The sequence below is a fragment of the Myotis myotis genome, unplaced genomic scaffold (assembly GCF_014108235.1).
Source record: "Myotis myotis isolate mMyoMyo1 unplaced genomic scaffold, mMyoMyo1.p scaffold_m19_p_10, whole genome shotgun sequence".
Taxonomy (NCBI): domain Eukaryota; kingdom Metazoa; phylum Chordata; class Mammalia; order Chiroptera; family Vespertilionidae; genus Myotis; species Myotis myotis.
In genome coordinates, this window is record NW_023416314.1 from 54,972,838 (window position 1) to 54,996,390 (window position 23,553).

Here is a 23,553-nt window from a genome sequence, read left to right on the forward strand (position 1 = left end):
CAATGGCGCCCAAAGAAAGGCAGTGATCAGCTCTGCCTGGGGCAGTCAAGGGGGCTTCAGAGAGGCAGTGATGTTTCCCCTGGGTTTTACAGAATGCAGAGGCGTTCAGCAGACCAAAGGAAGGTGCAGAGAAATCTAGACATGAGATGGGGCATAGGTAATATAATGGGGAGACATATCTTGCAGATTGGAGAAACAGAGGCAGGAAAACCCTTCCAGATGCCTCTAAGAAGGAGTGTGTGCTTTTAAAGTGAAATCGGTTGCTGACTTGATGAGCTCAGACCTGGGTTTCCTGCTCTGATGTCCGCAGATGTAGATGCTGAGCTTCTTTCATCCTGAGCCAGAAAGCAGGAGGTCTTTCTAGACCTTTCGCATAAAAGCAACAAGTGGATCTTTTCTGTTTCTTCCTACCCACATCACCTGAGTGGCAGGCCACCAGAAGGGGCCTGTGGGCTCTGCTCCCACCTGCTTCTGCCACTCCCCTGTGGAGAGAGTCATTGACAGCATGGCGGGCAGTACACAGCAGGGCTGCAAGAGTCAGGTGGAAAGTTACATGGTGAATGTAGGTTGCGGAGAGAGCCCAGCTGGAGGAATAATGCCACACAACCCACAGTCCCCAATCAGTTGGGCCAGCCTTACACCACCCACCGTGGCTTAAGGCGATTGAATAGGGATCCTGCAACTCTGCGGTCAGAGGCAACCCTCCCTTTGGCTCCAAGTCCCTTCCTCCCTACAAAGCAGGTTTCTTTGTGTTAGATTATTCCAGTGCTTGTGCCTTTGTAAATCAGGCCTGTGGTTTCTCTTAAATAATGTTGAAAGAAAATAACTCTCCTATTTATTCTACCCTTTGTGCCACATTCCCTATAGCATCTATGCAGATTAGTCCCAGCTAATGGGAACAAAGAGATCAGTCGGAACCCAGAGAGTCAAGGCAATCCGGTTTCTGATGGAAACTGGAATACAGCTGGGTACTTTGTTCTTCAGTTTACATGGGGCGGCCACCAGAGGAGAAAAGAGAGCAGGATTCCTGTGTTGGTTTAGACACAAGCTAGCCACTGTCTCCTTGGATAAGTCAACTCTCTCTAGGTCTATATTATTTCTGCGAGTGTGAGGATAGTTGATCAGATGCAAAGCAATACTCTTTCCAAAGCCTTGGGAAATGTCACGAGGGAAACATTTTTGTGGGCTGGCAGAACGACATTTTGTTTTTAGGCTTCCAGTGGAGCCAGTGTCCCAGGCCCCAGGAAACAGACAGATGACATTTAGAACTCTGGAAGGAACACAATTCTAGCTATTTTGGATACTGTCTGTTCATGACCACCCATAGCATAAACTGGGTGGCTTTCAACCCCAAGCAGATCCTTCACCACTCTTTGAGTTTCGTGTTCTGAAAAGAAAATTAAACAGTCCAAATGCCCATCAACTGGAGAATGGATAAACACTGTGGTACATCCATATGATGGGATAGTTGTCGGCAATATAAAGAAACCAATGATACGTGCTCTAACATGGATGAGCCTTAAATACATTATGCTAAGTGAAGTTGTAAAGGACTACATCATTCATGATTCCATTTATTTAAATGTCCAGAGAAGACAAATCTGTGGAAACAGAAAGCAGATGAGTGGTTGCCTGGGGACAGTGCAGGAGTGAGATGTGTATGTGCATGAGGACTCTTTTCAGGGTAATGGATATAGTTTAAAACTAGAATGTTACTAAAAATCATTGTCTATTTAATTTTTTGGATGTGAATTATACCTCAATGAAAAGACTGTTTAAAAAAAAAAAAGCAGATAGAAGCTCCCCATTGAGTTTTCTCTAACATGAGATTATTCATGGCTGGCTTCCTTCTTGACCCCTGTGCGTGGCACAGGGGGATGGGCAGCGGTCCCGGCTTCCTTCAGTGGCTCCTGTGCTGAGTTCTGAGGAGGCCGTAGGTAGAGTGACTCTGTTTTCTGAGCCAAAGAGGGAAGGATGAGCCAGGCAGTGTCCTGGGTGCTGTGCCCTCATTTCCTTATTTATTCTTCATTTATTTCTCCTAACAACCTGGTGCGAGAGGTGCAGCACCCATCCGCCCATTTTAAAGATGAAACTGGGTCTCAGAGTTGAATCTTGTGAATAGTCAGTCAGTCTATAAATGCGAGACTGTGGGGATTTAAACCCAGGTCTTTCTGACTCCCCAAAACAGTGTGTTTATGGGCCATTGTGCTCTTTGACAAGTAAAAAGATGTTTTAGGGAATAATGCAACAAACCATTATGCAGAATAAATGCCTTAAGGACCACAGCAGGCAGAGAATGTGACAAAGCTGGCCCCTGGTCCACCATGGGCTGGGCTGGTAGGTTATGAGGATGCTGACGTGGACACGCCAACCTTTTGCAGCGAACAACCTCTGAGCCCTGGATATGCTGATTTGCAAGTTCCTCCCTTCTTTGTTTTGCTTGTAGGGTTTAAAAAATGTATTATGGAATGTTTGACACATTCCATAACAAAAGAATACTTACAGAAGAAGAATAAAGAGTACTTACATGACCACCAGCTAGCTTACTAAAACATTGTCTGGCGTGCCTTTCAATTCACCACACATGATGAGTATACAAGCAAGCCAAGTTCTGCAATGTTAGGAGTCCACGCTTCAAGGCAGAAAAACCTAGATTCAAATCCCAGCTCCAGCAGTTATTACCTCGGGAGATCATAAAACCTCCCTGAGCTGCGTCCCTTAAGTAAGAGAGGAGTGGTAATACTTCCCAGGTTGTAGGGGTTGAATGAGATTGCTCCCAGAAAGCTTAACCCAAGACATGCTAATTAGTAGTAGTTCTTGTCATAAATAAGTTTTGGCCCTAGCCCGTTTGGCTCAGTGGGATGGGAGGCCGCTTCAACTGCTCTTCAACTGGTCCTTGGAGGAAACTCTATTTCTTTATCAGCAGCCACTTCCCCAGCCTGCCGCTAACCTGGGGGGAAGGTGTTCCCTATGCGGTGAGGCTTCCCTCCCTCCAGCCCCACTCCCTCAGCTTAGGGTCAAAGCAAAGCAGAGGGAGCCCCCAAAGTTCTTCCTTCTCCCTCAGTGTCCTTTTAGACCCTGGCTGTTGCATCTGGTGTTAAAGGCCCTGCATACAAGAAGAGATTGCCCTGGGAGAAACACCCTCACACCCACAGCCTCTGCCTGTGAATAAGTATGTCATTCCTTCTCTGCAGCTCTTTATTCATGTCTTGAGTCAAATGCATTTTAACATCTGAAAAACTCCACCTGGAATAAAAATTGTCTTATCTCCACACTGCGTTCTAATTTCTTTTAATAGAGGAGTGTTTTTGCACAAGTTCTTCATAGAAGTATGTCCTGTAGCCTATCCCCGCCATTCATCCCAAATTGAAGTTGTTTATTCGGTGGACAAGAGAGACCCAGAGCCATGTGTTGGAGGGCAGGGTGACCAGGTAGAGCAGTGTGAGGACTTGGGAGTGAGGGAGCAGCCACTTGGCAGCTCAGGTGGCTCAAAGTGCAGAACACGGACTTGGCAGTGCCCTGCAAAGACCAGTGAGTTTTCCCCAGTGCCGGAGGGCTTCTGTGTCCCAGATCATCGCCCAGCCCCTGGAACAAGCATGGGCTTGCTGGGGACGCTTACCTTTTTGGCTCCGCCCTTACTGAGAGTTTCCGCCTGGCACTTGCAGGCATCCAGTTGCAACTTGCCTCATGTATCCACTCTAATGCCAGCGGGAAAATAAGCTAATTTCTTTGTGGTTTAGGCCTGGTTTTAATTGACTGTGATACCAATGACACAAGTGTTCAGGAAATCTGTCATATCCTAGACCTAGAGGAATGCCACTCAGGTGAGGGCTGAGGCAGCCCACTGGGTCAGAGTAAGAAAGGACTCCTTCTCTAACCGCTCTCTCTGTTGTCCTGCAGAAATCAGGAATGGAAACCTCAAGGCCATCCTAGGCCTCTTCTTCAGCCTCTCCCGGTACAAGCAGCAGCAGCAGCAGCCCCAGAAGCAGCACCTCTCCTCTCCACTGCCGCCAGCTGTGTCCCAGGCGGCCGGGGCCCCCTTCCAGTGCCAGGCTGGCACTCCTCAGCAACAGGTGCCAGCCACTCCCCAAGCCCTGTGCCAGCCTCACCAGCCAGCACCACATCAGCAGTCAAAAGCACAAGCCGAAATGCAGTCCAGGTGGGGGCTCCTTGCCAACTGATAATTCTGTTTTTCCAGGGCTCCTCCTTCCCACCGACCAAATTCTAGCCTGTGTGCTGCACATAGTATTTATGTGAGCTTCTTCCTGCTGAGAACTACTGATAGTTAGTGAGGAGTTAGCACGACCTTGAGACGGAGGCGGCCTCCTGGGCCTGGCGGTGACGTGTACTGTTTTAAAGTCAGAATCGCCAGCAGCCAAAGCTAAGTAGCTGCTCCTGCCTTAACTCTGGCCTATGACACACTCGCTTGTCTGCAGTAAACAGCCCCTAAAATAGACTTCAAACTTCTCTTGCGTGTTTGCCTACGCCAGGGGTGGGCAAACTTTTTGACTCGAGGGCCACAATGGGTTCTTAAACTGGACCGGAGGGCCAGAACAAAAGCATGGATGGAGTGTTTGTGTGAACTAATATAAATTCAAAGTAAACATCATTACATAAAAGGGTACGGTCTTTTTTTTTTTTTAGTTTTATTCATTTCAAACGGGCCGGATCCGGCCCGCGGGCCGTAGTTTGCCCACGGCTGGCCTACATGCTGGGTGTTTGGTGTTATATGTATAAGTAATTTCCCCTGTTGGAGGCCATAGTTCTCCAGCAGATAGCTCTGCTTTGCCAGGAGATACATGTCAGGAACGAAGAAGAAAGATGGCAAGTGGTCCTCAGCAACAGCCCTTTCCTGGGGACCAGCATCCCTGCTGGGAGCAGTTCCCATAGAATGTGCTGGGTTTTGTTGACCCTAGAGTGGTAGTACTCATGTCGGCTGTGGCCCTTTGCTCTGTAGGACTAGGTCCCGGATTTTAGGGACTGATGCTTGCCAGTGAAACTCACCATAGAGTGACGTACAAGCTGAGGGTCAGGGGAGTTTCCGTATAGGGTGTTACAGTGGGAAAGCGTATTCCTAAACAGTTCTGCAAATCACCTTGTGGAGCATTTGTTTTAATGGCAAAAAAAAAAAAAAAAAAAAGAGGAGATTAGGAGTTAGAAAGTTTTTTTTAACTCATAGTAAAGTTAGAGAAAAGTCCTCTAATGATTGTTTTTAAGTCGTAAACCTTTATCAAACCTCAGTGTCACCAATAAAATTGATTACTTGATCTCATTTAATTTGTGCTAAAGAGCATAGGCCTTTGCTTCCAGGCCCCAGTACTAGCATTCATAAGCACAGGGCTTCCCGCACCTTCACACCCTCAGCTGCCCATTGAGGTTAGGCAGAGCACAGAGCGGTTCGCACACAGCAGGTACCTCACAGACGGTTTCATGTTCCCATGAGAAGTGCTGGTTCCCGATTGTGCTGTTAAAACCAGCAGTGCCGGATGTGATGGACATCAGACCCCCTCGTGAATTATCTAATTGTGTCCAATTCATGTTTTGGGGATTTGTGAGCTGGCAGAGATGCCTAGACTCCCAAGGAAGACTAGCCAGCCAGGCAGCCAGCCTCTGCACCCTGCCCTGGGGACCATTCTCAGATCAGAGATTCCCAGCTGAGCTGGATGACCGCGTAAGCAGGACTGATTCTGCAGGGTGCTTATTACCTGGGTGATGACTTGCTGGGGGAAGGGTCCTATGGGAGAAGAAATTGGGAAATAATTTGGGTTAAGTTGTTGTAACTGTTATTGAGGTTCTCAGATCCTTGAATGTGGAACATACCTTTATTTAGTTAGTATTTGAATGACTTCTGTGTGCCAGCCACTGTTCCAGGCACTTGGGAGGTCAAGGGTGAGTGAGATAGCCAGGGTGCCTGCTCTCTACATTCTATGGGAGGAAGCAGGCACATAAATGGGGGAAGAAAAATATCAGATGGTGGTGTTACAATGAGATGATTGGATTCAGACGGACTGGGTCGGTAACTTTGATTAGGTTGATAGGAGGGTCTCTCTGAGGACATGACACCGAAGTTGAAATATGACTGGCAAGGAGTGAGCCACGCAGAGCATGGGTGTAGAATAGATCAGGCAGAGGGAGCAGCTGGCACAAAGGCCCTGCGATAGGAGAAGCTTGGCAGGTGGAGGAGCAGAAAGGAGGCTGGTGTGGCTGGAGTGCAGTGGGTGCTGGGAGGTGGGAAGTTAAACGTGGCAGAGGCCTGCCACTGTTCATGTGGAGGACGTGTGAGTGGTGGCCCCTGGAGTTGAGCAGTGCTATGGCCCTGAGGACGGGTCACACAGTGCTGGCTAAGCTGGGCAAGAAGTCTGTACTTCATTCTAAAGGGGGCAGGAAGCCATGGGAGAGTCTTGAGCAGGAGAGAGACTTGACTTGATTCGAAGTGTTTAAAAAAGCCACCTTTGCTTTTCTTTGGAGAGTGAGGTTGCAGGGGGAAGAAGTGGGGGAGGCCACCCATCATGGGGAGTAAGAATAGGAGGAAGTGGTTTATGTGGTCTCTGGATGATAGTGGCTGAGTTCAAGGTGGTGGGACACATAAAGAGATGGACCAACTCGTCATATTTTGGAGGCTGAGTTCATATTTTGGGACCACAGATAGAGTGACTATCTGAAGCGAGTGAGGGAAGATTCACAGATAAAGCCTAGATTTCTGGCTTGAGCATCGAGGGAAATGGTGGCACTGATTGAGATGAGGAAGCTGGAGAGAGGGACATGTGTGCTCTGTGAATCTTCAGAAGAGGGCATAGGAAGCATTCCTCAAACATGGCCACAGAACTCTTATTTCATAATGCATCTCACGGCCTAGGGTTACAAGGCACACGGCTGGAGAAACACTGGGCTTGTGTCACCTGGCCAGCCTGAGGCAGCCATTTCCATGGTAGGCGTTTGTTTTCTTAAAAGAACCAGATGTTCCAGTTAGGTCACCCACCTCCCAGGAAGAAAAAACATCCTACTATTAATAAATGCTTTACCTAATGACGAGCCAAACTCACTGAAGCCAGGTTTTCATATCCATTTATTGCAGAGGGTTCCTGCCATCGTGGTGGTGACAGGGGCTGTTTTTAGAGTTGCTGTCCTTCCTCGCTCATCCTTTGTCCTGTCCCAATTGAGTTACTTCTGCATATGACTGGTTTCATCGTTATATACTGATACTTCCTCTAATCTTCTTTTCCAGTCCTAGGGACATGGCAGCCCATGCAAGCCTCTGGCTATAAGTGTAAAAAAAATAGTAAAATTGCTTCATTGGCTCAGTTCCATTGTCTTACTCTCCCCAAATTGTGCCTGTAGTAACCAAAATCCCAGGGGTAATGGCTTGGGTCCCTGATCATCAATGTTAGATGCTAACCCCCAATGCTAGGTTTCTGTTGGTCCCGTGTTTGAATTTTGCCACATATGAACATGCCTACATACTGTACCTCTTTGGATAAGAAATACTAAAACTAGGCAACTTGTCTATGATGTTTGCGAAGAGGAGTTGTTGAAGCTGGCCAAGGACATATGCAACGTTAGCAGGAAGGAATCAGAGCAAGGTTTCCAATGATGGCCGCATGGAGACACTTTTGCCTGTCTACCACAGCTCTTCTCATTACTCTATGTGGTGGCTGAGGACTTGATCCACATTCTACCTGTCAAAGCTCCTCTGTAGTCTAGAGGCCAGGAGAGGAGCCTAGTACCCAGGACTTGCTTCTCTCTCCATCTGTGTCTACCTTGCTTAGTATCAGTATTCAACTGTTTAGGGAAAATCCAGAAAATCCCTCCCTCCCTCCCTTCCTTCCTTCATTTTTGTCTATTCTCTTCTGTCTCTCCCTTCACTTCAGAAGGGAGTCTAGAAAGTATTCTTCAAACTTGGCCACAGAACTCTCCTTAATTGATAGAGCCAACATTGTATTTCTAATGGCACCAACATTGTATTTCTCACCTCAGATCCTTTTAGGAACATGGATTCAAAAAAGGTAAGTATTTCCATCTTTCATAAGGCAGTACATAAGTTTAACTTTTCCTTTTACTAATCCCAACCAAGATTCTTCAGATGTGCAAATATATGGCCCATAGCCCAAAACTTCGTACACTCATAATACTTTAAATGATCATTTTTATGCCAATGAGAGCAAAAGTTTTCAAGATTAGCAAAACTTGCAAACATCTATACCCTTTTTTTTGGGGGGGGGGGCAGTCAACTTTATGGGACATTCAGGACATTCATCAGAAAAGCCCCCAGAAAAGCCTGTGAAATAGAAGCATCTAACCACTTTAGAAAAGTGAAAAGTTTGTTTTGTTTTGTTTGTTTTGTTTGTTTTTCACCTGTCAGAGACCCCTTGCTTTAGCATCTCATTGTGAGAAAAGTGCCTTATCATGACTGGTAGCAGAAAAAGGTATTTGGTGTTTAAAAGAGAAAAGAAGAAGAAAGAAAACCTCAAAAGTTTTTTGGTAATTTTGGTAGCAGTTTCTTCACATTGGAAATTCATGGAATCAGGAAAGTTAGACCTAGAAAGAAAGTTGCATATTGTGGGAAAGGCGGGCAGTGGAAAAACCCAGAGCATTGCATTATTCTAAGACTGCCGTCCTTTATTTGTGTGTCTAATGTATCTTCTCTCCCCTCACTCAGCTCTTCCACTTTTTTTCTTTTCCCATCATGCAGTGCATCATCCAAGGATTCATCTCAAAGCAAAATCATCCGCTTCACTCTGGGTCAGAAAAAGATCTCTAGGTTAGACTTCCTCTGTGTCCTGCAAAGCATGGTTTCAACCCAACCCATTGTTTCCTTTGTTCCTGCTATGTTTCCTGTTGGCCCCTCTCCCCACTTCATGTTTGCAGTTCAAGAAAACCAAACATGCTTTGGCTAATGTTGGGAGAGTTCTGAGAGTGGGTGTGGGGTCATTGGGGGGTGTGTGTGTATGTGTGTATGTGTGTGAAGGGGTGGGGTGGGGAGGGACAGAGTGTAAATGAGGTTGAGTGTGTAATGTTTCTGCATTTCATTGGTTTGGGCTGATTGCTTGATCATCAAAATCCATTCTGACTTAGGGAGAGGCAAGTGTCTAGGTGGTTTTTGCAGTGGTTTTATGATGAGTTTGGCTCCCTGCTCTGTCCTGACCCTGATCCCACCTGACCTGCATCTCATTTATGTGTGTTGTGCTTTTTGTTGTTGTTAAAACTACTAATGTGCAATTGGTTTTCTCTTGAGTTACAAAGACCTGAAGCATGACTCCAACTGGTCAGAGGAGACAAAGCAATAAGGCAGCTGTATCTCATTTTTGATTCTAGATGCCCTGTGTACCATGGAGATAGCACCTCGTTCTTCTGAAATAACAAGTGGGCTTGCTCATTAGCTAGTTCTCTGGACTCAGTGCTTGCTATCCTATCATTGCATCCTCAAATCTGGATGCAGGGAAGGGCCTATGGAGGGAACTGGTACAGGAGGGAAGGGTTTCCATGTAGTCCTGCCTTTGACCACTGTTACTGTCTCTCGGCACCCCTGGTGAGCACCAGGTATTTGGGCTCATTCTACCTGCGGGAGGCAGAGAAGCATAGTGGCTTGAGTGCACCTTTTCATTTCAACTGAGAGAAAGCTCATGCTCACCACTGCCTGTGGTGCCCAGGCCGATCACTGACTCTCCATGACCCGTGTTTCCTTATTGGTGACGTGGGATAATCCTGCCTCACGCTGCACTGTGGTTTACAGAGTCATTTCTAACCTCTAACACTTGGATGCAGTCAGTGCGCCGTAGCTAGCAGATATGTTGATGCTGGTGTTTGGGGTCGACCTGGGGTAGGTAAGGCAACCAGGCCACTTCCAGCAAGTCCCACGGAGCTGATCTCTACACGACCGTCTTACAGAGAGGAATCTGGGCTGCTAGAAGTTCGGCCCGGCTGCTGAAAAGCAGATGCCATGGAGATGAGAGATTTAGCATTTAATCATCTTGTCTAGCACAAAGCATCTCTGATTATGACCCCCGGTTCCTCCACGGCCCCGAGCATGTGCACACAAGCTGCCATCCTTCCTGGGAGGGCCATCTTCTGCTCCCGGCCTTTGAAGTGGTTTTGGGGGGAAGAACAGCTTTCTTCTCATCAGCACGTACGGCGCGAGGAGCCAGGATGCACTCGCAGGTTACGTGCCAGGAACCCTGGCTTTACCGCCCTGCCTGCTGGGCTCTGCACATGTTGCAGAAATTGACCATGGCTCCGATAGCAGCAGGGTCTTTCTTCCGCCTCTTTGTTCCACCACTTCCCTTACACTTAATTTTTTTTTTTTCTAAAAAAGCCACATGTGTATGTTTGAAAGAACCCATCTGTATCCTCTGTCCCTTTGGACCTGTGTTCGGACATGGAATGATCATGAGATTTGGAGTTGCTCTTCCTGAGGAGCCGCTGGAACCTTCTGGCACTATCACCGCTGCGGGGAGTGAATGACACAGGGTTGGCTGGCCATGCTCCTCTCTCTCTGCTTCGCGTCAGCGAGGCGGGCACCCTGGCAGCATCTGCTGGGATACCTGCAGCTGTTCCACAGGAGCGAGACCCAGCTCTTCAGCACAGAGGGAATCTAACGTGCAGACAGCGTCTGCTTCCGGGCTGGGGCTTGGTAGGAGTTCTCCTGGCGCATAAGGATGCTCACAGTAATGAATTTCAAAATGCTAGCCAGAGGCTCAGGCTCCCGGCACTGTGAACTAGAAGATGGTGATTCCACTCCGCTCTCAGACTCCATAATTAATGCCTCATTGCTGGGGGGCAGGACAAAGTCCAGGATTCCTACTGACATACTCTGGCCCCGCCTGCTTCTCCAGCCTCACTTCCTCCCACTCTGTTCCCCAAGCCCCAACACACAGCAGACCTTTCTTTTTTTTTTAACATATTTTTATTGATTTCAGAGAGGAAGGGAGAGGAAGAGAGAGATAGAAACATCAATGATGAGAGAGAATCATTGATTGGCTCCCTCTTGCACACCCCCTACTAGGGATCGAGCCCATAACCTGGGCATGTGCCCTTGACCAGAATCGAACCTGGGACCCTTCAGTCCACAGGCCAACGCTCTATCCACTGAGCAAAACTGGCTAGGACCCGACCTTTCTTTCCTCTCCCTTTTACAGGCATCCCTCTGCATAACACCTCTGCGTCTCACCATGACTCCCTACATTCTTGCCCTCTACTCACATTCCCAGTCCAGGTGCCACATCTTCTCTCGGGTTGCTTTTGTTTGGAACCTTTCCTAGCCATCCACCAACCTCCAAGGTTATCATTTTCCTTTGAAGTTGCTTCTGAACTTTGTATATTCTTTTATCAATATGCGTGTAATTTAGATTTCAGCTGTGGCCAATTAACTCCTTAAGGTCTGGACAAGATGGAGCTAGAACCCTGTCTTAGTCTGTCGGGCTACTATAACAAAATGCCATAGACTGAGTAGCTTATAGACAACAGAAATGTATTGCTCACAGTACTGGCATCTGGACATCCAAGAGCAGGACACCAGCAAGGTGGATTCTGGTGAAAGCCCTCTCCCGGGTTGCAGACTGCTGACTTCTCCCTGTGTCCTCATGTAGTGAAAGGGGCAAGTTAGTTCTCTGGATCCTCTTTGATAAAGGCATGATGTCATTCATGAGGGCTCCACCTAATGACCTAATCACCTCCTCCCAAAGGCCCCAGGTCCTAATAACATCACATTGGTCAGTAGATTTCAACAGATGAATTTTGGGGAACACAAACAATCAGACCATAGCAAACCCATTCTTCAATTTGTAGAAAGCCTAGTACCCTCCCTGTGATTGCTCAGGTATCTTAGGTTCTCACGGTCACCTTTGGCTTTAAAAGCCTGTACTTGAAGTCGTGGACTGATAATTCGGTCTGAGTTAATTTGGTTTGTAAATGGACTCAAACCCAAAGAATGTTTAGGTTCCCTCGGGAGTAATCCATCTAAGCCCTTTTCTGTACTTTCCATTCACCACACCTTCATTCGTGGCTTGTGTGTGTGAGGTGGACGTTGCTAAACATTTCAGAGGTGGAGGAGGCTTATTTTGGAGCAGCAACTGTCCAAACCCATTCACAGCCGAACCCAAGTTGTAAAGCTCATTGTTGACATCGATTTCCTCTGAAACGTGGAAGAAATTACTAGGTCTTCATCCCAGTTTTCCAGTTGGTGAAGCTCAGGGAGCTGTCCTGACTAGGGTGCAGTGGTGATGGGGGCAGACGGTGACACATTGGCCTGAGCTTTGTGGCTTTCTATGGCTAAATATGTGCCAACCATCCTTGATTTGCTATATCAACTGCCCTCGAGGCCTTCAAAACCTCCTTCTCCATGTCTCAGTACCCTTAGCACAACTCTGCAGCCATTCGAAGGGTATGCCGCTCCCATCAAAGGGGTGCCTGTCGGCCCTGACTCAGTGAAGAGCACCTGGCGATGACCACCACCCACCCCTGTCCCATGGAGAAACCAAAGCTGTATTTGTTATCCAAAGCCAGGAATGCTTCGCTCTGGGGAGTGGGGCCCACAGATGGGTCAGAGGTACCCCAAGTATAAGGTCTCAGTCAGTCACAGACACTTGATGAAGCAGATTCTCTTCTGGAATGTCCCCTAGGGAGGTGGCAAGTCCTGCCTGCCCAAGCCTATCCTGCTCGTTGGAAATGTTGATCTCGGACTCTTTACGATGATTTTTGTCTAGCTCTCTTCTGATACTTTAACCCAGACTCCTCTATTGCCTTAATTTGTCTGAACCTTTTTTTGTACCATAGCATGTGTCCTTTATGGCAATGCCCAATTCCTTTATGAATCTGGATGCTCGGCTGGAAAGATGGGTCTCGGGGAACCAACATGCATTGAGTCCTGACAACAGGCTGGACAGTAAATCCCATTTCAAGTTTACAACTATTCCCATCGGGTAGTTTATTATTATTATTGCAAAGTTACAGACATGAAACACAAATCTCAGAGAGGTTAAAAGACTGGTCCGATGTCATAAGCCCATGTTCTATCTATTCTCCATGCTGCCTCACAGAGGACCAGACTGCCTACCTAACTCCAGGTTGTACCCATCCCATCCAATACTTTGATTTCCTACCTCTCCAAAGGCCCTGTGCTGCCATGAAAAACCTGCAGTTCAGCCCCAGGTTAGGGCAGTGGGGGCTCCCCAACAATCTGAAAGGACAGCACCTTTTCCCTCTTCGCTGCTTTTTGCTTCCCTGCTCTTTGCAAATTCCACACTGGAGTAGAATGCTGTGACCTGTGGTACCCAGCGCCACTTAATACTGTTGCTGTGTCATCATCTTGGAACAAGTGATGGCCTACCTGGGCATAAAGACTCCTCCAGAGTCCAGCCCAAAGGAGCCCACGTCTGTACCTACAGAAGCTCTGCCTTTGGCTGTGTCTACTCTGCACTGACGTGGAGTACTTGCAGGATGCTGTTTGCATTGGAAGCAGAACCAAGAGCTACCAAGGTCTCATTGCTGGACCCCCTCGATCAGTTGTGCTGGCCACATCTGGTTCCCAAGCACAGGCACTGGCACTGCTGGTCTTGCACCCCACTCTGGGCCTGTCTTTTATGGGTGAATATCTTCTCCAAACAAGAGAGGGAAAATGAACAGAGGGGCAAGCCCCCCCAGTGCAGTGGGAAGTGATACGTCTGGGGGAAGAGCTCAGCCCCTTCCTTCTCTCCCAGCTCCCAGGCAGGGCACTGGGCCAGCTTCTTAACTGTACAAATTTATGGTCCTCTCACACCAGCTCATGTTCTCTGTTTACCCCCAACCATCTTTCTTGCTTGGCCAACAAGGAAAAGTTTCAAGTGATTGCCTGCTTATATCTAAAATGCTTCCAGACTACAGACTTCTTTGGTGCTTGCAGATTTGCATGGAAAGAGAAAGCTGAAAGTTTTATGAGTTGAAAATTCAGACTTATTACTAGATCTAATGCTAGTCGGCTGGGGTTCCAGTGGCTTTTAGACACAGCTAAGTGGGCTTTACCAGAAAGATAGAACTAAATATTTCACCATTTATTCATCTTTCAGCTTTGATGATTGGAAACAGCCTGTTTAGTGGTCCCTCAACCAAAATTCTGACGTGGGGTCTTACCCTTAACTCTTTGGGGAATGGGCCACAATATCTTTAAACACACTGCAGAAAGGCCTGCTGAGTTTATTCCCCGAACCTCCCAAAATGAGGTGTTTTATTTAAAGGGAAAGTGTGTGTGTGCGTCTTTAGACTAACAGATTCCTCCTGGTTTCACAGAAAGAACATATGATTTGCTCCATCCACTGCACAGAGAAGCTGGGCCTCAGCCCCAGAGTAATGCCAATGGAGACAGGTTGTCAGGTGTTGAAGGAAAATGTGTGTCTGAACAGTGTTCCCAGCCAGGCTGTACATTTTCATTGCAGACGTGTTGGGTTCTGAGTGGTAGCAGTTTCCTTTCTAATTATTATAAATTATATTTTTCTTAATATATGTCTGGATTATGGCAAACACCCTTTTCAGCACCTACCAGAAGCGATACACACGCAAGGCCAACAGTTTGGAGTCTTAATGGGCCTTTGTGTTTCACGCTTGATAGAATTAGAGAGGACATGGATTGGCCCCATTATAAAGTAAAAATATGCATTCAAGAAAAAAAGGAAGATGAGCTTTGTACTTTTAATCAGCAAGTATATTCGTGTAGTTATTTTTTCCCCTTCAAATTGTCTCCCTTTGCTTCAAGGAAAAAGGAAAACTGCTCACATTTTGCTGTTGGAGTTTCCTGGGGTCCCTATTGGCCTAGTTGTTTATTTGTAGTGGTTCCGCTAAATCCTTTGATCGGCAAACTTCCACAGACCCCCGCATCTTGAATAGTTTCTTCTGCCTCCCGCATGGTTGCGGTTCCTTCTCCTGGGACACTTCTGTTCTTCTGAGACTGAACCTGTGACTCTGTTGCTTTTGCATTTTAGACTTCCAGGTCCTACCACAAGGGTATCCGCTGCAGGCAGCGACGCCAAAACACGTGGAGGGGCGGCCGCTGCTAACAACCGACGCAGTCAGAGCTTTAACAACTATGACAAGTCCAAGCCAGTCACCTCCCCACCCCCACCGCCAAGCAGCCATGAGAAAGGTGAGTCACCTTCTTTGGGGTCCTTTTTGTCATCTTTCTTAGAGCAGATCCAGTTCCTTTGGGGGAGTTGAGTTGGGGCAGGGTTGCTGATAGGGTGGTGGGGACAGGTCATAGGACATATTTGCCTGGCAGGAACTTTGTTAGCAAAGACATTAAGAGACATCACTGCCAGCGAGAATAGCTGTATTGGTCTGGGTGGGGCCCTTAAGAAACCTGGCTACAGATAAAAGCAATGTAGATTTGCAACTTAAAAATAAAGTTTCCTAGAGCATGCTCTGTAGAGTTGGTGGTTGTCCAGAAGGGCAAGCTTCTTGGGCTGTGCATTTTGTGAGCTAGTAAAGCTTTTTACCGGTCAGGAGTGATGTGAGGGGAGTTACAAGGAGTTTTCACCCTTTGAGAAAAGTCAGAAATGTGTATTGGCTTAATGAAGATCTTGACTACATATAAGGAGTAGGCAACATTGCTCTTAGTGTTCTGATGATGGAACGTTTACCAAAAAAGGGTATGATTTTTACTATACATAGCACTGAGCTTGTAGAATGGAGATAAAACGTGAGTGGCCCTGTGGGGGCTCTTGCACAGAGCCAGGGAAACAAACTTTTGCTTGCTTCAGTGTGTGTCTCGTTAGGCACGGGAGAAACAGAGAAACTGAGGCAGCTAAGAAGATTTTTCTCACTAGGCAGGGCTCTCCTTCATTTCTCCCAGGAAGCATGGTCTAGACTCGCTGGGAGGACATGCTCAGGGCTCTTACAAGCATTTCCTACCTCATGGTTGCTTCCTACGGTTTGTCCAGGATGTGCCCCTCTTCTCCTGAGACCCAGGAGAGCTTCCTCCCACGGCCTGAAGTGCCCCTGGAGCCTGGGCAGCCCTCCGACTGTGGATGAAATCAGAACATCCTCACCCCCGCCCCCCTCCAGTCAGGATGACTTGGTTAGTGGAGCTGGGTGTCCCTCCTCCCAGAACACCCGAGAGAATGCACAGGGAATTTCTCTAAGGCTGACAGGGACACACGGCAGGAGTTTCCCAGACACGGCATTGGGAACTCTGCAACTAGCAGTGAAGCTATAACCAGTCTTGTCTCACCCAGTCAAGACTGTGATCCAGCCCTTGGCTTCTGCCGCAAGCAAGCCATTTTTCTTCTTTTCTCTCTTCCCCGCAACCTCTCCTCCCCTCCTCTCCCTCCTTTCTTCATAATGCCCAAGAGTGTTCTTTTTAAAAGTGTGTTCTTTTTAAAAGTGTGTTTAAATTACAAAAATAATATATGCTTTTAAACTGGTACAAGTATGTATCAAATAAAAGTTCTCCTTTATACGCTCCCTGAGGGATTCTAATATAAACCGCCCTATGCGTACCCTTCAGAACACTCACCATATATTATGTCTCGGTGTGTGTACACACATATAAAATATATGGAAAGGTTTTGGTTTTTATATATAAATAAATAGCTACATTTTATGAGTACCTACTATGTGCCTCACTGAATTCCCCCAAACTAGCTATGTTGATTTCTATTTTACAAAGGATGAAACCAAGGCAGAGAGAAGTTAAGTACTTGCTGAGGTCACCCAGAGATAGTGAGAGGTGTAGTGGGAAGTGAGCCCAGGCACTTTGATTCCAGAATCATGATTAATACTGTGCTTTTCATGGAAGCGGAAAGGAAAGGCTGGAGGCCTGACCCAGTAAAGTTTAGTTTGAGAAGTTCAGGTTGAGCTAGAGGGAGAGTTGGGCAGATGTTAGGGAAACCTGTACCCTCTGTTGGGCCAGCCTACCCTTGTCTCATGATCATTTAAGGAGAAACTGTCATGTAAAAATATGAAGGATGGTTGTGAAACCATAGTCCAAGAAATGGAGGAAATAAAGAGAAAGTCCTGTGGATGGAACAGGTGTGGGAGGATGCAGAGTTGGTGGCTGGAACCGTGTCCCAGTCCCTACCACATACCCAGGGCCACTGAGGCAGCCCGGCCAGTTCCTGTCCATCAGTGATGAGACAGCCACCAACCTACCTCTGTCCTGGGCAGGGGTTGCCATGTATGCACCAAGCCAGAGAGCTGGGAGGCCTCTTAAAGGACTGTGGCTGTGACTAGGCATTGCCCGAGGGGTGGACTTGTGTCAGAAGTCATACTTAATTATTGAGCACATACTATTTCCCAGGGACTTGGATGTTCACTTTCTTACTTGGTCATCATAAACATGCTGTGACGTAAATATCACTCATCCAATTTTACAGATAAAAGACTAATTTAGTAACTTGTCTTTCCTGGTCATTGAGCCCTAGAATTCATATCCAGGTTCAACTCTGATTTGACCTCTGGCTCTGGCCCAAGCCCTTGGATCTCTGTAATGAGGATGCAGTGGGGTAATTCATGTGAGAATGTTTGGTGAGCTATGACGCTCACAAAGTCCTTTTAAGGATTCTGAAGGATAAAAACAATTGACCATGGTTCCAGGTGTGAGGGATCTGGGATAAAGCAGGCTTAGGGAAGATCTGGATATTTTTATACTGAAACTTTTTCACCATCCTGGGGTGAAAAGTCAGTTGTATTTCCTCCTCCTTTCTTCATGGTCCCCTGTTCTCCCTTGAATCTGATCTTGATCACAGCTTATGAGGTAGCCAGCACACACACAAAATATAGTGCATGACGAGGGAACAGAAATAACTCAGCCACCTGGCCATAAGAGAGCATCCTTCACTTGGAGAGAGACACACACTTGTGAGCAGATAAATTGCATTTCATTGTGGCTGGTGCTGCAGTTGAGGTCCGGACCACTTTCAGATGAGGTTTGTGGTATAATCTCTTCACCTGTCCCTCATGTGAGTCAGTCAGGCCCTGGGTGCATTGTTCTGGCATTCCACTCCTAGGTGAACCAACTCACAGATTTTATATGTAACCCATTGACCCGGGAATTCCACGCCTACCAGTTGATCTAATCACATAAGTAAGTCAAGTGAGAATTTCAAATATTCTGTTAATAAATGACAAAAATATTTCAACACACAGTCACATTTTTTAAAAGGAACTGAGAGGAATAAAAGGACATTGTAACAGGCAATTTTTTAAAGCCCTGGAGTGCTTTATACTTTGTGGGGAAATGTTAAAGGATTCCCCAAGATTTCTTGTCCAGACATGTAAGTCCCCTCTTGTCATCATCTATAAATTTAGTTCTGATTACAGCAAACCGTCACCTGAAATGGGAGATGGAAGAAAAGCCATACTTCACCCAAAATTCCTTAGCTCGTTCCATGAGGTGACCAAGCACACAGCCGAGACATAAAAACCAGAAATGTTCCTGTATAGCACGACAGCCCGGTAATTTCCCTGGTTGTCATTTTGGGTCTCCTGGTGAGGCCCCCCGGTGGTTTCCACCCCTCGCTCCCGCAGGCACGAGCAGGCTCAGCCTTGCCTGGCCTGGGGAGGTGTCAGCGGGTTGCACTGCAGAGCAGGTCTAGGAATGCCGGACGCCCGGTGGCTGTTCTCTTCCTCTGTTGGCTCCGAGTGGCTCTGGGCTTCAGACCAGAATCGCAGATTTTCAGGGGAGAGGAATTACCTGTCTTTTTCAGTATTTGTGATGTTATCTGTTTTCTCTTCCTCTTCTTTCCTCACATCCTCTGAATGGTTTAACGCTGCCAGATAGCAAATACGTTGCGGAACTAGGTGGTCTGCCAGGTGGGTTTGAAATGTATCGTATTCCTAGACTGAATTCTGTGCATGTGGAAGATGTTTTCTTCTGAAGAATATGGTTTTCTTCATTTTCTAGAAAGTGTATCTTTATTATATATTATATTTTCGTTATAAAAATTATTTAACAATATTCAAACAACGCAAATTTATTAAAAGAAAAAGAAACCTACATAATCCCACCTTTCAGAAATAGCCACTGTAGCTTCTGTATTTCTTCATGTCTATATTATCATCTTTTGGTAGATAAATTTTTCCTAATGTTAACTATTTGCCAGGTACTATTCTAAGTGCATTATAAGTAACAGTTTGTTTAATTATTACAGGAGTAATATACACTTGCATACATACATACTCTCACACACATGTGCATATGACTTTTAAAATCTTATAAGTAAAATCAACAAATCAAGGATAAGCTTTTCACAGGTCATTCTTTCTTCATAATAGTTGCATGGTGCTCAACCATATGAATTTACCTTAATATTTGTAATACTTGGTTTAGGTCGCTTCTATTTTTTGATATTGTAAATAGTACTAAAATTAACATCCTTATAGATTTCTTTTGCATGTATACAACAGTTTTAGTGGAATTGCTGCATTAAAGGATATGCACATTTTACAGTTGTTTTAACATTGCCAAATTTCCCTCCCAAAAGGTTATATCTATTTTTAATTCCCATCAACAGTGTATGAGGGGACTTGTTTCTGTACACACTTGACACCACTTTTATTTTCATTCCCTTGGGCAGAAAATACTCCTTGAAATGAAGTAAATTATTTTAAGAAGCTATTTGAAATAAGACAAGATCACTGGCCATTTTTACTGACCTGTGCTATGAGTTACAACCAGTGACCTTGGCAGGGCACGAAAGCTCTTGAACTTGAGATCAAGCTCTCTCTCTGCTGGCTACCATGGCCTCACTCAAGGCACTCACCTTCTCCTTCTCCGGCCTTGGTTTCTCCTTCTGTAAAGTGAGCCTGGGGTTATCCGTCACCATGTCACTGTGAAGTGTGAATGACATCTTCAGGTTTCACTGGCCACAAAGCCCTGTCAGATGTGCGCCCCGTTGGTGCTTCCTGGTAGGTTTCTTCCTCCGGTCTTCATTCTGTGCCCTTCCTTCCTCTTTGCTCACTCTGGCCTGTCACTGGGAAGGGGAGAGTCAGACATGGCTGGAGACAGAGTTTTACAGCCTTCAGCACGATGTCATGTCCGAGCCACATTAGGCCCATTGATCTAGAATCTCTATAAACTTGTCACTTTGTGGTTGGTGAACCAAGTGATTTATCTGAGTTAGTGATCGGGAGATGTAACCATGACTAAGCTGCCTTGCCCTGCCATTAGCCAGGATCCTGACATAAATTTAGACGAGATGGAATGAATTCAGTGGTCCGAATCATACAGAAAAGACTGTGGGTTGGGGTGCCTCTGTTTCTTGTTGTTTCATCTGTTCATTTTGTCACTCTTTATGTCCAGCATTTTGCTTGTTGTAGTGACAGAGAGAACTGAGACTGCTTTTCAGGGTCTCATAGCCTCAGGGGGTGGGAGGGAGGAGGGGGTGGTGGTGCTCTGTAATAGGGACACGCTCAAAGTTGCGAGGAAAGAGATGAACATAGACAGGAAGGCTTGGGGAGGGCTTCAGAGAAGTGATGTCATTTGCAATGATTTCTCTCTCCAGAGTTTTGATGATAGAAAAGGAAGGGAAGGCTGGGAGGAATGACTCATCCTGCTGCTCTGGTCCAGGAGCTAATCTGAGAGGACATCTGCTGAGGTCACTCTATTAATAAACTCTTGTCCTATGCAGGGCCTGTCAAGGGAGAACTTCTGCAAGATCATTTCATTGTTGGGTAGGGCCTCCCTTGGTCATCAGGAGACCTCTGCCATTCCAGAGCTGTGCACCAGGCCAGGGAGAGCACGGTGCCGGTCAGAGCTCAGCAGGTGATCATCTCTGTAGGTATCAGCTGTGGAGTCACCATACCCTCCAACCAGAGGCCGTTGGAGCCTGAGGACTTAAAAAGCCAGCCTAGACGTTTGAGCTAGGGGGTAGCGTTGAACCTGAAGAAGTCTCTGGGGGATTGTCTGGAAATGGAACTCAGTGAACCACTAGGCAAGCTGTTGAGGCCAGGCAGGCAGGATGAATTAGAAGCTACCAAACTTAGGGACCTCACATGACATAGGAGGGGGAAAAAGCATAGTATGTGTGAGAAGTTGCACCCATCTCTTGAGCCAGAATAGTTATCCAGGGAGAAAAGGTTTATGGTCCTTTAGTTAAAAAAAAGTATTTAGCTTACAGGCAGACAACTAACTGAGTGAGTTCTGGCCCTGCCATTTCCCAGGGGTGTGGTTTCGGGCAAATGTAATGCTCACCAGGGCATCTGCTCAGTCACCCTGGGAAGAGCATTCCAGGCTACACACAGCTCTGTTCCACCAGAAGGACATAGGTAGGAATCATATGTAGCTGGCAGGGCAGGGCAGGTGTTTCTGTTCCAGTGGAGTGGTCCTTGCAGCAGCCCGCACCACCGTCCAGGTGATATTGCTGCCCCCTCCCACCTCAGGTATGAGGGTACCAGACTCTCATAGGGCAGGTGCAGGAGTCACTGTAGCTTAAAACCCACATGCTCACAGGAGCCAGGACCTCTTATAACAGCTCCATATGCATAACTTCCAGGGTTTCCCAAAGGACTAGCCCGATTAGTAGAGTCACAAATGATGATGTGTTCCCCAAGAAGGATTTAGACTTCAGTTATAGCTCTCCCAAGTCCAGATGGGTTTCACTCTCCAGGAGCAATGTTGCTTAGTAGCAGCTGACATTCTGTCTTTATCAAGTTTCCAGAGAAACAGTGTTGCCAGGTTAGCCCAAGGTCAAATTCTCATGCAGAAGGGGGAAAGCTTCTTTCTGTTCATCCTTTTCCAACACGAGTCAGCTCACTTCTCAGATTCAGTGCATTTGCCTGTGAAGTGGCAACAGGCTGATGTAGTCCATGTGATGGGAGAAAATCAGATGTGATGCTTTCTTTCTAATTTTTTTTATAGCCCAATTCAAGTTTTCTGTACCTGTCACCTCTGTTGCTCATAGACATTTCCATGAAGGGGGTGACTTTTTGCTGATAGCTGGAGTTGATGACATTGTGGGTTTCCTTGGCATGGCATGAAAAAGTTGCCAAGTTCTGATCTTTTGAGATGTTGTATCCTCACTTCGTTTGCTTTCTGTGGATGGCGCCCTTTCACTGAGTGGGTGGAGCTCAATGCCTCCTGAGTAAAGGCAGGTTTCATTGTTCTAGTTTGCATGTCATACCATTTTCCTTTTGTAATAAATTATTCACTTTGTCTGATTGAATAGATGAAAAGGCCCAAAACACATGGCCCTGCTCTCCAAAATAATGCCTCAACAGTCGCGTTTTCCCACTCCCACACAGTATATGCAGTCTGCCCACATGTGACCTCAGAGGGAACAGGTCCAGAGTGGTAGGTCTCTGTTAAGTCTGAAGCTCCAGTCCTATGACCTGGGGAGACAGTCAATTTGGGATTCTAGACTGTTGTTTCTCAAAGTATGATTGATGGACCATCGACACCATCTTCTCTTGAGGTGATTGCTAAAATCCCAAATCCTGAGGCTTTGCAAACATTGTCCTAATTCAGATTTCTGAGTGAGAGCCCGCAGGTTGCTCTCACACCCCTGTCATTCTCAAAGCACTGAAGGTTGAGAACCCCTCTCCTGGGAAGGGCTGCTTGGCCGCCTTCTAACTGCCCTTCGGTTCTCAGCTCTCCCATGCAGTGTGTTGTGTTGGGGAATGGAAGACACCCAGACTACTACCATGTATAGAGCAGGAGCTGAGTAAATAGGAAACCATTTATATTTGCATATAAATTTTGCTGTACGTGTATTTAAATTCATCCTCAGAACTAGCAACTTCTACTGTAAACTGAACTTGACTTCCATAGGTCTTCATGTCTTCATGTGGTTTTGTCCTCTTGCCTCACGAATCTTTAGTGAAGTTCTGATTTTAGTTTTTTAAAATGTCAAGGCTGCCTTGTTTTTGTTGAGGTGATAGTAAATAAGGAAAAGGATTTTGGTTCCATGCCGAAAATACAGAAAAGAGAGTATCCTTGTGGGGTTTAGAGACGGTAGCAGAAGGAATACAATGCAAGGGGGTGCTCCCAGGGAGAGGGTCAGCTCACTTTCCCCTGATTGGACAGTCGTCTTCTGGCTCTTGCCCTACTCAGCTTGGTGTTAACTCGGTATGAGAAGACTGTCTCATTCAGAGGAAGGGTGAGCCCTAGGGAAGTACCTAGAGAGGAGCCCGAGGGGTGCACCCTTCTTCCGATACTCCATCCTAGACCTTGTCCTTAATCTCTACCATTACACTAAAGTCCATGAAGGCAAAAGCAGTTGTATCTGGGACAGTCTCTCTGGACACCTTTGAAAACCATTTTCTTGATCTCCTGTGTAATTCAGAAGAGCCATGAGAGGAGACTCATCAATCCCTTTAATGTATGAAATTAATAACCTGTATAGCAATGCCATCCTTAGCTCCGGATGAGAAGGATATAACCATGGTTGCCTTTCTGTAACTACGGGTGTGTTTCCCAGCCAATGTGCGAGCTGTGGTTCTGCCATATATTCTTTCTCTGGCTTTTTATGTTAGGGAGAATGAGTAGAGGAAAGAGAGAAAATACATCATTTAGGAAGATGAAATCTATTTTGATTTGTCTTGTGTCAGGAAGATGACTAGTTGATGCTCCTCTGATCTCCAGGTGATAAATCTGAT

The 23,553-nt window shown here is 46.4% G+C and overlaps 1 protein-coding gene across 3 annotated transcripts in view; it reads left to right on the forward strand.

The window, feature by feature from the left end:
- NAV2 (neuron navigator 2) overlaps positions 1-23,553 on the forward strand; it is a 365,169-nt gene that overhangs the window by 155,297 nt on the left and 186,319 nt on the right. For 2 of the 3 annotated variants that reach the window (XM_036325652.1, XM_036325653.1), the window contains exons 5-6: positions 3,901-4,159; positions 14,946-15,106. In XM_036325652.1, the coding sequence (XP_036181545.1) occupies positions 3,901-4,159; positions 14,946-15,106 (420 nt within the window). Of the gene's footprint in view, positions 1-3,900; positions 4,160-8,689; positions 8,759-14,945; positions 15,107-23,553 lie in introns of all 3 variants that reach the window. The other variant, XM_036325651.1, reaches the window with a different exon arrangement.